This window comes from Lates calcarifer, linkage group LG21 (genome assembly GCF_001640805.2).
Source record: "Lates calcarifer isolate ASB-BC8 linkage group LG21, TLL_Latcal_v3, whole genome shotgun sequence".
In the NCBI taxonomy this organism is placed as follows: domain Eukaryota; kingdom Metazoa; phylum Chordata; class Actinopteri; family Centropomidae; genus Lates; species Lates calcarifer.
Window position 1 is genome coordinate 10555524 of NC_066853.1, and position 19731 is coordinate 10575254.

A 19731-nucleotide genomic window follows, 5' to 3' on the forward strand; every position below is an offset into this window, starting at 1 on the left:
AAAATGAGGAATTCCTTTGTTCATTCTAATTCATTTTAATCATACAGTATATTAAGGGGTTCAACAGTTTGGGAGGGACATAACTGGCATCTACACTTCATATTCATGGACTGCCAGATTAATGTGCTGTGTGTGGTCAAACGCTGTCACCTGTGGCTTGTCCAGCCTGTGTCCCCACTGACCCACACGGACTCACACAAGCTCAGGCCTGGAGAGAGTGTGATTTCAAGCTGGTCCAAAATCTGTGCCAAGATCATTTTAGCTATATTTTATTTCTATTTTGAGAGACTGCTACAAAAAAACAGCAGAAAATAAGAACAATCACAGTCATGTGAACTGTATTACAGATTTTGTGGGGTTTGTACTGTTCTGTTTGTGATCTTTTCTAACAGTTTGAGAAGTCTGAACCGCATCATTAGCAGTGTCATGGATGGCATAATTTAACCTGGCTAAATCATGAAAGAATTATTTAAAATGTCAGCAGATTTAGAGCTTATCAGAATCAGCACACACAGGGCGCTGAAATTACACTTCACAAGCCACAACAAAGTGGCCTGGTTTCCCCTGAACCCAGTAAGTGCATATTATCCCACCACCTTTGGCAGAGACAAAGACATTTTAATGACAAACTGATTTATTCTCAGCCATTTTTCGAAATGAGAAACAGGACTTATTATGTTGACTGACTTCCGCTGACTCCCAGATCGCTGAACAACTCACTGCGGAACCACAAGGAAACCGCAGCATAATTTGCATGACCAGTGCTAAAAAGGTGCTATTAACGTTATTTAGATTGGTGTGTTGCAGCCATACACAGGTGAGATAAACCAACACCTCTGAGAAAAGCCAACAGCAGCCAAAACAAGTCCACATCTGCTGGGCGGTGAACTCTCTTTGCCCTGGTGAAAGGAAGTCAGTTGTTGTGTGGCCTCACTTCTGTAGCACTGAATTCCAGCCCATCCAGCTCCCACATTACATGAACACAAAACCACCTTATGTGATTTTTGGCTCCTGCTTGGGCCTTATCACAACGCTACTGGAGAGGGTGAAGTCTAGAGTCAGAGCCACAGATCTGCTGAAACAGTGCTGGCATTGTGTCTCGCACAGATTCAATAAGAGAAATTACATCAGAGTCTGGACTGGGTTTCCCGTCTTGTCGAACAGTGCCACTGGAGTGGAAATAAACACAAAGTAGCTAAAGTATTCTCAGATTCATTACTTTTACAACAAGAAAGCAGTTGGCAGTCTCCAGGGCAGGCGGTGCTGGAGGTTGACTGTTCATTACATCATGTGCAATATGCATGATAAAAGTTTGACTTGCCTGGGAGATAATCTATGAAGTTTAACAACTTGCAGCTTTGCGACTACATTAACATTATCAGCCCCATTTCATCCAATCTACGCTTCACCATCCAAAGCTTTGTTGAATTTCTTAAAATGCAAAAAACATGCTTTTGCTGACAGAATTATGACACAAATTGATCACAGAGTCCTGAAACAATAAGCAGAATTAGGATAAAAGCACTTTATAAACACAGTGGTGTAAGAGCTATCTGGAGAAAAAGGATTTATAATATTTCATGCTGTGTTCTCCAAAACCACAGGCCTCCTGAGGGTGTTTCCATTAACAACATCTGCAATAACTCAGACTGTCTCTTGGGACGAGATTTCAAAGATATGAGGAGGGAGGATTTATGATGTATTGCAGATTATGTCTGTGATACCAGAAATTTCTCTGGTCGTGTACTGACCAAAGAAGCTGGGATACGTCCTCCCACAAAAAAGCCTTCAAGCTATTGTGTGCCTATTGTGCATTAAAAAGTAACACATATCTGAGCTTTAAGCACAACGTTAACACACACTTATACATGAGTACACACAACAGGCCTTAAAGCAGATGATCAGATGTTCATGTACACTCTTGGTACAGCCATTACACAACACTTCTCACCAACACTATACAGCAACAAAGTGTTACTTCAAGTGAGAACAAGTCAGATATTTGAAAGTGTTAAATTCTTATAAAGCAGAACAAAAGTTGAGTGTGTGAGAGAATAATCCTCTGTACCAACTCTTTCCCAAAGAAAGCACCACTCCATTTCAGGACCCTGCCACATGGACATCTTTTGGTCTGTAGACTTCTATAAATAAAGTTTGGGGTGACGAAGGGGATAAATATACAATAGGAAAACACTTCTCTCTCCAGCAAACCTACTCATGACATTTTATCTGGATTCAATATTTGTCAAGTGCAAAGCCTCCTCGGTTTCCCCTCCTTCCCTTCCTGGGTCATCGGGGGTCATCTCTCCGGTGATTGAGTTGTTTATCTCATCCATCAAAGATTGTTATGCTCCTAACAACATCAGTGATTGACAAGTAGCAGCTCCCAAATTGAACCTACAAGAATCTGTGATTGACAGTCCAGACACCACATGAGATATCCCTGTGTGCTCCTGGATTATGAAGCTGTTAGCATAATAAGCAGGAGGCCTCTCTGGTCTCAGGCTGACCTGTCAAAGGTTAAAAATATCTCTCTACACACTGGGGGATGAAAGCTGCCATAACGGCTTGAGGTTACATCTGGGCTTCACCTGCGAATGAGCCAACCAAAGCTGATTTCCACCGTGCAGCCTCAACGGTCTCGCTCATAGCAGTCTGTTCTTCAACCAGGTTGGTCTGAAATCCACAAATGTGTTTAAAAAGTTAACACTTACATTTGGATAATGCTTTTACACGACAAACACAGAGTAATGGTGAAAGTCTGCTAATCTTTAGAAGGATTCAGATACGTGCCAATCTGTGACTTGCATGCAGCCTCAACAGATGGCAGTGGTGACTTCTGGGGCTGGTGCCTGACTGGCCTGGGTTCCTACATGAACTACACATAATTGTCCTTTTCCTCATTCTCTTTCCATCTGTTCTCCTCCTCCTCCTCCTCCTCCCGGACATAATCCGCTTCTCTAATCTTGATGCCTAAACACACCAAGAGCCACAAAAAAACTACATACACATAAAAAAAGCTTGGAAACCTAAACACAAGTACCCACACACAAACAAGATGCCAGCTGACTCATCGTTGATGCCAGCGACTTCAGCACACGCAGCTCAAACATACGTTGTGCTAACTCATGTGCAGTGTAGATGCAACCCTTCATATGGGAATCATAATCCTCCTGTATGACACTGTAGGAACATCTGCCTGCCAGGAGCGGCCCCATACAGATGAAAACGCCCCAGCATTGACTACTATACATCCCTCTGACCTCTGTAACACAGCCAGCAAGAAAATATCGATTCTAAGACACGCACATTACAGGTAGAGTAGACAGAGTGGGTCCAGACAGTCACTCACACATTATTAAAAGCACAGCTTTCCAATTAAAGACAGGTTCAGAGGACATGACGCAGAGAGACTGTCAACATCAATGTCAGAAAGAAAGGGCAGTTTGATGAAGACATGATCGGTGTGTCCACCTCTTCACATGATAAACCAGAGGAGGTTCTCTGTGACAGAGACGATTGTGCCATGTAGCTGAGCTTGTCTCACCTCTCATCACAATGCAGAGGACATGCTACACTTACCATTGTGCGGATGGCCAAGACACACACAAACACACACACGACCCAGCAGAGGACAGCGACAGACTGCGAGCTGCTCCGTCAGAGCTACACAGTCTCACAGCCAGACATTAATAACGTAATGCCGAGCACAGACACATGCTGCATCCCAGGCTGGACGGAGGCTGCTGCTGCTGCTGCTGCTGCTACTGCAAAAAGGAGCAGCGAGTGTGGAAAAGGAGGAAAGGGAGAGAATTGCTTGAGTGTGAGGGTCAGACAGAGGGAGGAAGGAGAAGCTTTGTGTGGACCAGGCTTAGTCGCAGACCTCGTGAAAAACCACAGGAGGGATCTGGCATGTCCAGGCAGGGTTGTGCTGACAAACTTTGTTTGCCTAATTTCATGAGAATTTCTGATTTTTGTTTCAGAAATCTGCTGCAGAAAATGATGCATTACTTCTGTTTGAGGACCCTAGCTGGATGCCCATGTGCTAGATACCTGGATTGGTGTTGACAGTTCTTTTTCTTTGCAAGTAATTCATCTCAGAACCACAGTACACATATTTATGGTCCACTGAAAGCCAAAGCAAATAATAAATCCGAGGTTACTGCAGTTGAATCACTACAACCAACTTTTGCTACAACTTAAGCTTAACCGCTGTGGTTTAAAAGCTGCGGACAGGGATGTCACCTCAGGTTTGTTTGGGTAACTGCCCTGGCTGAAGTGTGTTTGGGTACATTTAGTGGGGTATGATAATATTTATTCAGGCTGTGCATAGCCTGCTCCCTCATGTACACGTGAACAGGCAGTGACAAACTTTGATGGTGCAGTGTCAGAGTTAGCACTTCAAAAACCTGTCACTGGGCTTGTGGGTAAAACACAGTCTTGACTAAGGCCAGAATCTTCTTTTCTTTTTCCGATTACATTACTTTTTGGTGCTGCTTAAATATTCGCTGTCACCATTTCCACCGAGCCTCACCGCTCAATTATCTGTGAACTGAAAAACAGTGCACACTGAGTTTGGAGAAAAGCACTGCTGCAGATTTCTGAAGAGAGCTGCACGATTCTTGAATCAAAGAGCGTGAAATTATGTATAGCACATGGTGCGCATCACCAGCACTCACACTCCTGGTGAACGAGGTGTCAAAAGACCGTAAAAAGGAAGTGGCACAGACGCAGTGAGACACCTGGCATCATGCAGGGTCTCACACAGTGTGATGATTAACCCAGAACCCAGGCCTGACAAGTGAAACTGAGTTATAAGTCCTGCTGTGCACTGACTATGAAGATATTTATAAGTTAGAGTTAATTAATGGCCTTATTTGGACTTTTTTTTGTCATTAATGTACCTCAATCTCCTGTAGCACACCCCAGTCCTAAAACAAAGATTAAAGTTTAAGTGGTTGCTCAACTGGCAACTCATTAGAGTCACCAACTTTTAATGTGGAAATACTGTGTTTCAACATCAGCATTTCGATTTGACCAGAGGTAAATGTACTGAGAGACTGAGAGTTTTATATTGGGATTTCTGCAGATGTGAAAACTCTCGAGCAATAAATGTCAGACAGAAGCTAGCCTTATATTATGTGCTACTCGCCTGCCAGTGGTAAGTCAATAACTGTCATTGCCATGTTTCTGTGGAAAAAAACAGTCAAAAGCAAAAAACAATCTCAAAGTCCTCCTTATTCTTAAACTGGGACATTGTACCATCAGAGAGGTGCTGAGTGTAGCTGGGTAGATGCAGAATTTAGTGCAGTACAAGGTAAGAAATACCTGACTACACATAAATGTTGAACATACAGGTGTACACGAGTACTGAGATTTGTATCTGGTCGGTGCACCTGTCCCTTATTTCTGTAGTTTGGAGGCAAACTTTTTCTTTTTATCACTGGACGCTTTTATTTAGCAGCCAAGACCAAACACACAAACCAGGCATGACCAACAAAGTTTAACCTGGCTGACGAGTAAACCTTCAGCTGGCACAGAGACAATGCTAAATGGCACAGAGAAACTCATCTGGGACTGTAAGAAGCCTCTTCAAGGGAGCTGCAGTCAGAAGCAGTCTGCTCTGCGAGTTGAGCTGAATGGAATGGAACTCCACTGTGTAACAGCCTTGGGTCTTCATGGCTGCTGGGAACAACGGGGACTGAGCCACCACAGCACAACGTGACAGTGATGTGGAGCGAAGGAAGTGGGTGAAGGGCAAGTTAGAAGTGACAGACAAACAGCAAGAGGAGGAGAGAAAACGCTCTGAGCAATACACAGACTGGTGCACAGGGATCCAAAAGTTCAGAGGCCCAGAATCACATAACGTCTCATAACTATCCACGAGGGCTGTTGTTTTTTTTTCTTCCTTCAGCTTGATTCACTCTATCTATTGCAGGCATGACCCCAAAAGGACAAAAAATGATCAGCTTGCCTACAAAGCAGAGTCATAAAGTTCACATTCCTGCATTTCATTCAGCTCTGCTCAATTAAGAAAGTTATATCTGACTGTAATAGCCATAACTGTACATAGCAAAAGGTTTCCAGCTCTTTAGAGAGTATTCTGTTTCTGCGTCTGTTGCAGAGGCGGCACTCAGTGTGGCACTCAAAAAGGCATTCCACCAGATGTTCATGGTGTAATCTCCATAAACCAAAAATAGTAGACTTATGTTACACAAAGTGACCGAAGCACACACTCAAGAATGAACAGAATAGATTACTGCCACTGTGAATATACAGTCACGCACTAAACTATTCTATGGACAACAAACACACAGATAATGATGTCAAACATGGTGAACTATGGTCACATTTAACCCCTCAGCAGTGTAACATTTTGAGTGGATTGTAATCTGTGTGGGTCATGATGTACTGACTGGGTGGAGAGTCGGTGACATTAATCTGCCAGGGTTATACTGGGTTCACCCAGGCCATCTGTGGCTGCAGAATAAACTGTCCCGTGTTGATATTTGTTTAAATTAGTGTGTGATTCTCAGGCCATGTGTGTCTCTGAGCTAAGCTCTAAACTCCAAATGTGTAAGACTGTGTTTATGTTCACTGACGCTGGTGTGTGTCTATTTATCTATCTGTGTGAGTGGACAGATAGCTGACGAAGCTGCCATCGTCTAGCCAGCAGCTGTGCTGTGCTAATAACAATAATCCAGCCAGCCACATCTGCAATGTAAAGAAAACCACAACTACTTTAGAGGAGAAATAAATGAAATGCCATCTAACCACTAATGTCACAACTGGCCAGTGGAATTATAAGGCTGTCAGAGTTTTATATCCAGGAGAAAAAGAATTGGACATTTACCAGATATATTTCACAACAGGTCAAAGGAATTTGGGCAAATGTTCACAGCAGCTTTGCACAGTCATTAATTTAATTTCATAACTGCACATAATGTGATGAAAAATGTAGCAGAAACCAAAAACATGTTGATCACATAACCTAAAAATGTTATGCATATAATAAAAATATCATATCATTTTGCACATTCTGCACTGTGTCTGCTATATTGACATAGACTGACAACTGACATGCACCTCTAAAATGTGCAGGTCTATACATCAGTTCACTTGTGAGGTAGGCAATGATATCTGATAGCACAGGAGCAGGGCTGAACTTGTTTTTAAGCATTTTCCTTAATTTCCAATTTCAATAAAAGCTGAAGGGTTACATCACTTGCACTTGACATCAGTAATTTTGTTACTTCTTAAAAACAAACACAGAGATCTTGGAGATCTCTCCCCCCACTGAAATACAAGCCACACTGAAGGACAGTTCCAGTGTCTCACCTCATGAATTAAAAAGACATGATGTAGTTGAGATGTTGAGGACGCATCCCACGGGTAAAGTATTTTCCATTGTGTGAATCACATTAAAAAAAAAGAAAAAAGCTTAAAGCACTGAGCTAAGTGGGCACAACAGTTGGCACTTTGTGGAGGGAAATCTGCAGCGAGCAGGAATGGATACCCCTACCTCACAGCACAGACATCCTGCAGGAGTGGAAGTTTACATACATGAATAGAAATGTGAAAAATGCATCATTTCAGGGAGGGACTTTTCCTTCTTGTTCCCTTCCACTAGTTGGGAGCAGGAATCTGATTGCTGACCTTAGTCTGAATTCTCAGGCTAGCTCTATTAATAGCCCAGACACCAGTGAGCGCAAGACTCCTAAGTCAGCAGCCGGAGCTTGCTCACCAGGCCCTGCTTTAGTCTGGCTCTGGATGGACCAGGCTGCTGATTAGAAAGAAAAACAAGGCTCCCAATTTGGCTTCTCAACTCATTCACGTTAGTCATTCTTCACTTTTTATAGATAAAAGTACAATACTGCTAAATCCACTCCTGCCACACACAGACTGCACTGAAGTTAAACCTTTGTGTTTTTGAGCAAAATGGTCTGTTTGCGTAATTCCAACGCATAAAACTTTATTTTTATCTTATGGCAATACTGCAGAGAAGAGGGTACCCCATTTGGCACAAGTCCCAGGGAAACTGGGTGGCGATGCAAGACAGACACTGCTATGCCATAACCAAGCTCACTGAGAGTGAGGAAACTGAGCTTTTGTCCCCACAGACTCTGAAAACAGAAAGGTCTTTAGAGAGTTTTGGTGCACTGCAACTCCAACACTGACAAGAGCTAGCTGTAAATCAGTCAGAAAAAAAGCTTAAATCCAGCAAGAGATTAACAACTTCTGACAGGCTTCCGAGATATGCTTTTAGACACGCCGAACATCCATCATGACTCGCTGTGTTTTACGGCAACAGAAATTTACTGTTCAGGCATCTTTGTGTCACACGGGAATCCCTATACTGCCGTGTTTGTGTGAGGTTTGCTTTCTTTAAAGCACCGGGGGATTTGGTACACATTGTCTTGGGATGTTATGCAATGCCAAGATATCTTTTTTCCCCGGCCCACTCCTGCTGTAGTTTTCCCAGCGAAAACAATGTCATAACCGAAGTGGCTGAGTGGATAAGGCCACAACTGTCATTTTAGATAAACATGGTCTCAGAGCTACATCTTAATGTCTGCCTGTAGAGTTTTGCACTATTGTCTAAGAACCAAAATGACAAGAAAACTACACTACTTACAGTGCTACTTAACTTTAACAGTGCCTGAAATATACACTCTTGTCTGCATCATTACCAAACAATCTCAATCGACTGCTTAAATGAGGAGTTAGGCTGTAACCTCATCGGTTATAAGGTCATACAGTATATTTTAAACTTTTACATTTTTAAATGTCCTCAGTGTGTGTTTTGTAATTTGACCTGAAACATCACAGCAGGTTAAAATTGTTCCACCTCCTTCACGGTGCTCCTAAAATCTGCCACATTCCTCACAAACATATGCATCACAGACAGGCGGCACAAGACGGCGGCTGGCAGTCTGCTGTAGTGGTGGTGGTGGTTAACAGGTGGGGTGCAAGGGCAAGGACACTGATGGCGTTTATTTACTGCCCAGTTGTCTGGTCTGTGGTGTGAGACTACAGGAGCCCAAGGGGGCCTTTCTATGCATTCCAGAGAAACAAGAGAATCCACTTGACTTAAAAGGGTAAGGCTGGTGTGCTGTATTTTTCTTACTAACAAATCAACAATGTTTATCTTCCTGACTTTCCTTCCCTGTCTGTGGCTCTTGGCTCTAAGCCCACTGGTACCTACTGAACACGTAAATCTTTAAAACTGGCTCAAAATATAGTACTTTAAAAAAGGCTCCGTAATTTCTTTAAATTGCTGGGCACTGCAGTTTTTAGCAAACAGTACTCAAATAGGAATAAATAATGCTTTTGTTGGGAACTATTTTTAGCAGCGGATTAATACACATTTGCTGATTTAGTAGCCTGAGTATTTTGAGCAAGTGGAAAGTGTATGTGGGATTGAGTCAAAATAAACTACTGTGTGTGCTCATGGTAATGAAAAAAAACATGTCATCCAACAACAGTGTGGCTCACTGATCTAAAAATAGTAATAATAAAAATAGTAATTATTTTTAATAATTTTTTTAGAATAATATTTTTAGTTTTTTCGTCTGTTAACTGGATGGAAGGGAAATGACTGTGAGAGCAATCACCAGCAACAATCACATAACTTCTGTGATAAACATGACAATAACATTCAGTCTGGGTCCCAAAATCAATACCACAAGCTGGTGCGACAAATTGTAGCACTGCACTGTAAAAAATATGAATTCTGGCCAGTTATTCTCTACTAATTACAAGTTATGCTTTTCAGATATTTTAGTTCTCTAGCTGTTTGGAGGTGACCCATGCAGCTGACATTGCAGCAGTAAAGCAAAGAAGAAACTTCCAGTGGTTTAAATATTATCCACTATCTGTTCAATAGCTAATCTGAAAATAAAGTGTGCCTCCCTCCCAGATTCCCACGGATTTTTCTACCAGCAAGAAGCAGGTTTGGTTTCTGTTTTTCCCCTGGCATCTCAGGAAACAGACAGTTCCAGGTCAACTAGTAACATGTACTAGAGTTGCTCAACAGCAGCTCAGCAAAATGAAGAGACAGAGGTTTTTACTGTAGTTGGACAACAGCAGAGCATTCATGGATTATTAAAAGTATGCTCCTATGGTGGACAATAACAGAGTGAGTGATGGTGACTGCTGAGGAAGAAGAGTGCTAATTTACCCAAATGAATTCATTAAAAACTTCCACCTGTAAATATTCTTTAGACCTTTAAAGGTCTGGATTTTATGAGAGATAAATATGATTCATTTAGCTGGAAATAATGCGGCAGCACATGTCAGAGTTGTTTTAAGACAAATACAATGTTTTTACTGTTCAGTGTTTCGTCAGTTTCTGTGTTTAAAGATATAAATTATTCTTAAAAATATCTTCAGAAGTGAGAATAACCTCATTCTTCTGTGCACATCTTCTATGGAAAACTACAAGAAGAGTGGTCCACCTGCTATAAAAACATAGTTTCCTCTGTCTCCATCAGAAAGCTTCCTTAAAAAAAATAAAACCTATAAAAAATAAAAAAACAAAAACTAGGGCCATTCAGAGAAAGATCTGAATAAGCACTGCCAGTGTGTGTCACCCTATAAAGAGTTGCCCGTGGCAACCTGTTAATCTGCTAAAACTACCGGATGTTTTTGTTGTTTCCTTTCAATGACCAGGAGCCTAAAAAGAGACTGGAAGAGGTTTTCTAACAGTAAAAATAAGGAAGTCATTAGCTGCTCATGGTGCTTAAATACTAAGGCCAGCTCCATAAAGCAGTTGGTAATGGGCAACCATGTTCTGTGTCCTCTTAACCTTTGAAGATCATAAACACACACACACACACACACACACACACAATAAAACATACACCTGTAATTAAAGCTACCTCACACAGAGCAACTCTAAATGAGTATGTGGTTTCCTGCTGGGCTACACTCTATGTTTTAGCAATTTTGGTTAAACTGAAGCAACATCATTAAAAATTCATTCTGAGTACCCTTAAATTAGGAAATATAAAAATAGGCGCACAGGTATGAAGGATATAAGAAATGTTTCTGGCATTTCTTATTTATTGGAAACAATCTAAAGTTATTATGAAACAGTCTAGATCATTTGTCTTATAACAGATATTAGCACAGTGTATGTTTGTTTGACATTTCCAGCACAGTACTAATTGACAAGTCTAATTTACTGTATAATAATATACTGTATGAGAGATGACGATCTAAAACAAAAATAATCTAAAAATAATCTAAAACAAAATAAAATAAAAATTCAAAAACTTTAACCTATTTCGAATTGTTAATTTTAGTTTTATGGTCCTTGACAGTGAGGGTGGAGACTCATGGAGAGAGGTGGCTATGAAGAGGGATCCTGGTGTAGTTTGAGCTCCTGGATACTAGGGAGGTCAACGTGCCACAGATATGTGAGTGTGTTTATGTGGAGGTCGAAGAGAGAAAGCCTGAAGCCTGAGGGAGCGAGTCCTGCAAAGGAGACGGACTATTTTAGACAGAGACGACGGAACTCCTTCGTACACCGGAAGACAAAGGAACAAGTCTGAAAAGAAGGGAGCACATAAAAGGGGGGAGAGAGGTGGAGGGGTCGGGGGCAGCTCAAGGGAATGAGGCAGGAATGAAGCAGGAGCCACGTGTCTCGTCTTTGATCCTTCAATGAGACGCACATGTTGTGGTGTTCACCCAGTTCGTATGATCCTGGTCCTCACAGAAACACACTTCAGATGCTTCCGAAATCCCAACACTCGCAACACTATGGATTTCAATCGCTGAGTCTCAGAACACTTCATATTTCAAAGCCTTTAGCAAACTACAGACGAGTCATTCAACTCAAAACAAAGCATCATGGTCACGGACATGAAACCAATCAATACCCAGACAAGTTCCCAGACGGGTCATGAGATGATCCAGAGATACAGGGACCTCATCAATACTGACCACGCTGATACACTCTAGTTGTAGCTGTAGCAGTCGTTGACACTTTGGGACACATTGTTTCAAGGAGAATCACAAAAATTAGCTTTAAAAAGAGGAAAAGGTCTCGATAGAAAAGTTTAGCGCAAATTTCAAACATGTCTGTGCAGAACTTGACGTGCCAGGAAACATGAAAGAGATCTTATCGCGTGTAGTAACATCACTGTGTGGAAGGAGAGGATCAGATCACAGCTGATTCTGAGTTGCACTTGGATATCCTGCGCTACTGATGGTGTTTGTACACGATGCCAGTTCACCTACACTGCTGAATCATCTTCTGCACCTACACTGATGGACACCAAATACAGTAAATCTGTGTCCAGATCGAGAAAAGGAGCAGAAAATAGCAGCTGTCTCTGAAATATAGAACTATTCCCATAAAACCGCTCAAAGAGTAGCAAATATTTACTGAATGGTGGCGTGCCAGTGCTGCGGTTATGACTTCAGTGTCTGGTTTCAAAAGGGCTGGCTGTAGAGTGATATGGATTAGGTCGCACACATGTGCACACATAAACACACACGCTGTTGTGACACATGTAGGAAAGAAAACACATACATGGAGCTGATGGTCAATATAAGCGCACGTGGTGTGTCCCTGCACCGCCATTACATTTGTGTTTTCATTTCTGACACTGTTTACTCACACTGGGTGCCACAGCTACTCTGTGTGTGCTTGTTTGTGCAGTGTCTATCTATCTGCCGCAGTTGGGGAGGTGGTGGTGGTGGGGTGGGGGGTTTCATGTTTACGTTGGCAGTAAGATCTGTGAAGTTAAGGGAACAGCAAATTCAAAAGTCCACCGAAAACCAGGGTCACCACTGATTAAATAACTGACTAATAGATTCACTCTCACTGATTTCCTCTCTCTCTCTTTCTCTCTAAACCACTTCCTAAATCCCAATTACAGCAACATTCCCTAAATATTGTGGTTGTGTCTTAAACTCCCGGCCTCTCTTCACGCTTCCATCCATCATCATGTCGCAGCATGCTAACACATTCCATGCTCTACTTACACCTAAGTGCTTAAATCTGATACCACCGTCTGTGTAACTATCTGTTGTGTCTGTGTTGTCCCTGCTGTGTGGATGCTGATGGTGTAAATGGAGGCATAGAGTAGGCTGAGATTTCTTTAATGGCATATCATATCCTATATAAAGGTAAACTGGATGCCGGTGGTTTTTGTGGAGTAAAGTGCGTGCTGCTAAGATGCATCTCTGTGAGCTTGCTTATCTTTTGTCATCAGTGTTTTAGTCAAGAAACCTTCATTGCTTTTCCTTATTACCAACACACGCTCCTCATCTTTGCTCTTCCCCTTTCTCTGCATTATATCAAATTATCCAATATCCACTCCTTTTCATACCTAAACACACCATATGGAATATCTGTTAGGGGTCTCTCAATCAAAACAATAATAAAGGATATAGTTTAATGACATTGTGAAGTAGAGTGGGATCATGTTGTCTTCACCACCATTGCTGTCACTGCAGTCAGCGTCTCCATGTTGGGATTCCTTCAGTGTCATTCAGGAGGTTTTTACCAGGAGCCGAATTATCCACAGAGCTCCCCTCCTCTCCAAAACAAACTAAGAAAAAACTGGTCAAAACACTGAATAAAGCAGTTTCACATTAAACATCAGTGTTTCTCTGACACTGTTTGTCTGAGCCAAGCTGCTGCTACTGATCGCTTGTTTCTCTGATAACTTAAGATCAAGACATCTGATGACTAAAATCCTTCATCTGGTTAAAAACAACCAAGATCAAAAAGTTGTATCTTAAAAATGTGGCTCAAAACTGGATAAAAAGTCAACCGAATGAAACGACCTGTTAGCTTGATTAAAAGTTCAGATTTCTCTAGGTTTGAAAATTGCTGGAAAAATTTGGGATTATGTAAGTACACAACTCAACAAAATGAATAGCATAGGTCGAGTAGTTTTTCTACATTTTATTGCATAAAACTTATACAGTATATCTTTAACTCCCAGGCCTTTAAGATACATGGCTCATTAACTCTTGAATTTATCAAGTGGCAGACTACATCAAGATACAGGCTTTATGTTCTCCAGGGACTTAAACCATCCTTTTACTACATCCCTTGTCCTGAAGAAGATCTCCTCCATCTCTCCTGCTCTTCCTTTTGGCTTGCCTGGCATTTCCTCTCACTGTCCTGCAGCATGGTGGGAGCATCTGGAAGTGTTTTCCTAAAGGGAGTAAAGACTGCTGCAGCTGAGGACCATGCTAGGTTCAGGACACGCAGAACTGTCATCTCATCTCTATGCATTAGCACGCACACACGCGCACACTCTACCACTACACACAGACCTCAGCACCCATGGCTACCGTTAGAAGACGTCAAACTTATGTAAAATTTAATCTCAAGTACAAAAAATAAGAAAAAATGCTGATGGGAATGTCAGAGATCAACGGCTGCTGATGGTTTAACAAGTGTTGGCTTCCGAAAAAACACATGAATGATGGTCTGGGTGCTAAAAATGTGCCCTGCCAAACAGTGTGTGAGGGCTGCACCTAGAGATACAACCCTACATTACATAATCTTTGTTTGCTACTGTCACAAACACAGTTTCCAGTCTTCTGCAGACATCACATCACATGTCAAAAACATTAGATGCTTTTCTCATGAAAATATGCGGCTGGTTTGATACTATAATTTTAGGGACTGTCTTAATTTGTTATCTGTCCATGTGCAGTTGCGTCTTGAGTAAACTCTCCCAGAAGCACAAAGATTAGATCAAGGCTTCCTGGCTCTCACCCCAGGCTACTGTCCATCGCCTCTGCTGTATGTGGCAGTTTGTAACACACAAAATATAGGAAGGTTTGGAGTTTAGACATTACACTGCAGGTTTTACTTGTCAGCAAAAGCAGAAGCTTAATTAACAACATGTGCGTCCTTTATTCTTGGCTGCTGATGGATACATTGATATATTTAGGTCTTGTGCTGTGATTGCACAGGCCATGCACTTGTTAAAAAGCCTCTTTTTAGCTGAGCTACAGTGCAATAGGCTGAATTTTCCATTTATGGCATACATTTAGTCCCAAATACAGACTTATGGCTAAATGACAACATGATGGATGCACCTAAGGTCAACTACAATCACAACTCCTCATGTACATATATTTCTGATAGGCTGATGCCTGAAGGATTAGACATGACTGCACTCCAAACCACAGATTAAAAAACTGGAGGAATTTGAGAGTTGTCCCACGGGGGTTAGAGGTTAGGAGTGGATGATGCCAATACAAAAATTGTGCAACATGAACACAGAAACCAAGTATGCCAAAAATATGATAGCCGCACAAGAGATATAAATTTAAGTGATGACAAACCATGCAGTCAGCTCCACAGTTACATCACTGAGCACAGGGGAAAAACTGTGAATGACATATTTCGTCAAACAATCCTTAGATGGACAAGACTCTCAAACCAGCAGTAGCTGGAGCACAGACAAATGATTATACAGAAATGTTACTTCCCGTGATCATGGCGGTCAGACCACTTTGATCACAACTGCAAGGACCTCAGCACCTGCCCCCCACTTCCTCCCAGAGAGCTAATCATCCCTGAGCCGATAGAGCAGGGTGGTGCTCACTCTGTTTGTAGCTGTAGCATATCGTGCATTGGTAACTGAGAGCCGGGACCTCGGTGGGGGCCATGGGAACTGGGCTGAGATTATTTATAGCGGGTGGGGGGCTTGGCAGGGGCCACTTCTATGAGGCTTTAGAGGAATGTCTAAGGTCGCCCTCTGACCAAAACTTCTGCAGAGTGCTGAGGCTGAAGGTTGGGAGGCAAACTTGGGCTGACGTGGGACATCTGCAGAGATGAAGGCATGAGCCAATTAGCTTGAAGGTCTGGTGAGTCGGCCCAGCGGGGACAGGAAGGAAGCGGTGAGCATAGGAAGTTATGATGTCAGTGGAGGACCAAATAAAGCAATTCAGCGAACCATTTTAAAGCTAAGAAAGACTATTACGTTCAACATCAGTGTTCAAGCAGATATTCCAGGGAGGTTTGCAGGGGAATGCATAACAAGGGTGTGTTTCTGGCATTTAGTGAGAATATTTGTTGTGTCGCATCAATGACCTATGATCATTGATGGCTCAGTTCAAGTCAAGTGTCCCAGTAAGACATGACAGTGAACCAGCATGAACATTACAAGGAATTCAGTCATTGTTAATTATTATTTACACTAGTTCTTTTCCTATTTTGACACATCAAAATGTGTTATGTGAAAAAGGCCTATTGGACTACATTACATAGATTATATTGTAGGTCCAAGAAGAGCTGAATGAAGGGCAGCTGGATTTGGTTGTAGATACTTAAAGATGTTTCACCTCTCATCCAAGAAACTTCCTCAGTTCTGACTGACTGGTGGAAGTGCTGGGTATTTAACCTCTAACCTCTGTTGGGTAATTATCAAGGCCATCTATGTTCTTGGATAACCATGACCTGGACGACCCAGAATCTCTACAGACATTATCAAGGTCAACACAATATTGTAACCTAGTATCGGCAGCCACCATCCCCCATTAATCTACCAAAAACAGATCAAAAATATACACAATATTGGGGCACCCCCATAGCCTAATGGTTGGGGTGCGTACCACATGGGCTTAAGTGCCTGGAGCAGCTGGTCCCCGGATTGACTCCCGGTCTGGCTGGATCTTTACTGTGTGTCATTCCCCCACTCTCTCTCCCTGTTTCCTGTCTCCTCTCCACTGTCCTGTCAAAATAATGGTGAAAAAGCCCCAAAAAAACCTTTATATATATATATATATATATATATATATATATATATATATATATATATAATAAAATATATATAAATATATATATAATATAAAGTATATATATAAAGGTTTATATATATATATATATATATATATATATACACAATATTTCCTTCTGTGTTGCACTAGAAATACTTTACACCCTTGTGATGGGGATAGATGATTATATCCCACATTTAATTCATAATAACTGAAAGGTGCCTCACAGCACAGCTTCTCTCCCTGCGACTCTTACAAAAGAAAACTGGACACATGATGGCGTCAACTGTTCACAACAAACCCCTCTTAAAGCACATGTCTTTCACCATCTCTTCATTGCTGTCTTACAGCGGCCTCGTATTCAGTGGAGTGTTGCGTGCCTGCTCCCTAACCCGATTGTTTGCCCTCACATCAAACTGAAAAAGCCCAGAGGGAAGCCTGTCAAAGCCAAACCCGCAGGCCAAAGCCCCAACCGCTACACAGCCTCAGTGACTGCATCACCGCTGTGCCATCACTACATGCTCAGGGAATAAAGCCCACACACTTCACCCAGTGGAGAGTTATACAAAATGATAGGTCAGGTTTCATCGATGAGTGATACGCCACCCTCTCTCACTGAAGGGCCCACAGAGTAGAGTGGCACTATTGTTGGTGTGTGGACTCAGTGAGATAATGTAATGGATGATAGAATTACTGCATAGGCTACATTTGCTACTGTATGGTGGTTAAGATTCACATGATAACAAACATGACTAGATCTTTGTGAGGGAAGAGAGAGAGTAGCTTGAGTCTGTGTCGATTCCTCCTCCTTTAACACAACAATGTGAAAAAGCTGTAAGTAAATGTCATCAGATCACACCCATCATTTGACATTCTCTTGGCTTAATTACTGCTGATGCTTTGTTCACAATAATATGTACTGTATTTTTTTCTTTAGCAATAAAATGTCAATCAGTGGACAGACGGGTGTGGTGCAGCGAATCTTGCACATTCTGCCATTCCAGTTTGCAAATGAATGCAATGAGTGTGCACACACTGCCAGTGACAGCAAATGAGAAAAACAGACACAGCTACAAGCAAAACAGAGGAAAGGGGATATCCAGCATCCACTGCAGTAGCTAGTTAGCTGATGGGCTAATAAAGTCCAAGTATAGCCTGGCTTCAATCTGGCTGCAGTGGCAAGCAGCAATTGAAGGCACAGGAAGCTAATGGCTAGTTGAGTAAAAGCCACAGAGGAATGCACCATGGTGAAGACAACCGTCTCAAGAGAGACAACCGACCGTCCCCTCCTCTATGCTTCTCTGTCCACAGCTGGCACTGCCCACGAACAGTGACGTCAGTCTGTGTCTGTGTATGTGTGTATGTGCGTGTTTGTGTGTTTGTGTGAGGTTATGTGGCATTTTAAGGCTAACAAAAGGAAGCCACAGCCACCCTCTGGCTTCACCACACCCCAGAACCGTGCTGCGTGCTTTGCATCCACGGGGTGTGGATGCAGGGGAAGGGCACTTCAGTTATGTTAACCTGGACTGAATGATGCCTTTCAGAGGAGAGATACATTGTGTTTGATGAGAATCACACAATAGGTTTGTCTTGCAGAGCAGGAACTAAATCTGTGCAGACTTGGACATCTGCTTATTTAATCACATACCCAGCGAGAGGCGTGCCAAACCACCATGAGTAACCAGTAAATTCTATCACCCAGCCAGGAGCCGCTGTCAGCAGCGGCAGCAGCCTTCGGGCCTTGGACAGATGTTGAAAGTGTCCTCACAAGGTGTTCCCTCTGGCAGCATTCTCTCAGCTTTGTCACATAGGCTAGGAATGCTGCTGAGGAAGGAACCAGGGTTTTGTCACACCCATACAGAGTCACTCCTCTCCACTCGTCTGTGAACTGTTCGGGTTTGAAAACAAACACCCCCCCCTTTTCATCCCCACTCAACCGGGGTTAACACAGCTGCAGGGCTTCGGGACACAGACACGGAGGAGAGGAGTAAAGAGGAAGGGTCAGTTTTGACACTGAGGTGACAGGCTGCTGGCTACTGCAAAGGTGATAACAGATGACCACCATGACTCTGGAGCTCTGATATCGCTCTAGGAGAGCAGCTGACTCTGCTGAAGGACACTGAAGCATAAAAGGCAGTTATAACCAGTAAAACTTAAGAGAGTGAAACTCAGACAAAAAGCAGCAGGTACACAAACAAAGCTGACGCATGGAGCAGATTCTCAGTTGACACTTTCGCGAGACAAGAAACAAGAAAATCTGGGCTTTGTGAACACACCTATTCTCAGGCAGCTGTTTCTCTGTGGTGTCAAATAAAACCCTGAAGCACTCAGGCAGAGATAAGTCACACGAGTATTCACAGCAAGAATCACAAGCTCAGTTTCAACACTGACTGAATAGGAAACATTTATCACATTCTCAATTATAGAAAATTTCACTTTCAGACTGAAAAGCGAGCCTGGTAGATAGATAGAGTTTGAAATACTAAACTTCCCAAGGGCAGATGACTTTCCACTTATTTAAAACTAATGCACAAACTCCTTTCAGATGAAACTGCACAAAAATCCAGCGTGAGCGGTATTGGCTATCAGGGTTAAAATGGGCTGACATCAACAAACCACAATGTCCTCATTTTGGTGAGATAGTTGAAGCCAAACATCCCTTCATCAATGACCTACTTCATCTTCAGCAGCAGGAATGAGGAAAACTGTGGTTTCTTACCTCATCGTCTGGTCGGAGGAGGATGATCGATCAGCGGGAGAAACGATTTCATAATCCAACAGAGGTCAGGCACATAGGAGAGGAACAGAAACATATCATCAACATTACAAGTTAACTGAACATTTAGGATACAAATAAAATGCTCACAATAATATGAGAAACAACTCGTGACATGTGGAAAGGCATCATATAGTATCATCCACCTTCAGGATTTCATTTCTTTCTTCAAGAAGAGACGAGCCTGTGTTATCAGT

At 42.3% G+C, this 19731-nt stretch overlaps 1 protein-coding gene across 1 annotated transcript in view; it reads right to left on the reverse strand.

Moving 5' to 3' along the window:
- The window catches only part of septin4b (septin 4b), a 34601-nt gene extending 30859 nt beyond the window's left edge, over nt 1-3742 (reverse strand). The window contains exon 1 of the mRNA XM_051065714.1: nt 3583-3742. Within this exon, the coding sequence (XP_050921671.1) occupies nt 3583-3585 (3 nt within the window). The 5' untranslated portion in view covers nt 3586-3742. The remainder of the gene's footprint in view (nt 1-3582) is intronic.
- Nucleotides 3743-19731: the final 15989 nt, after the last annotated feature.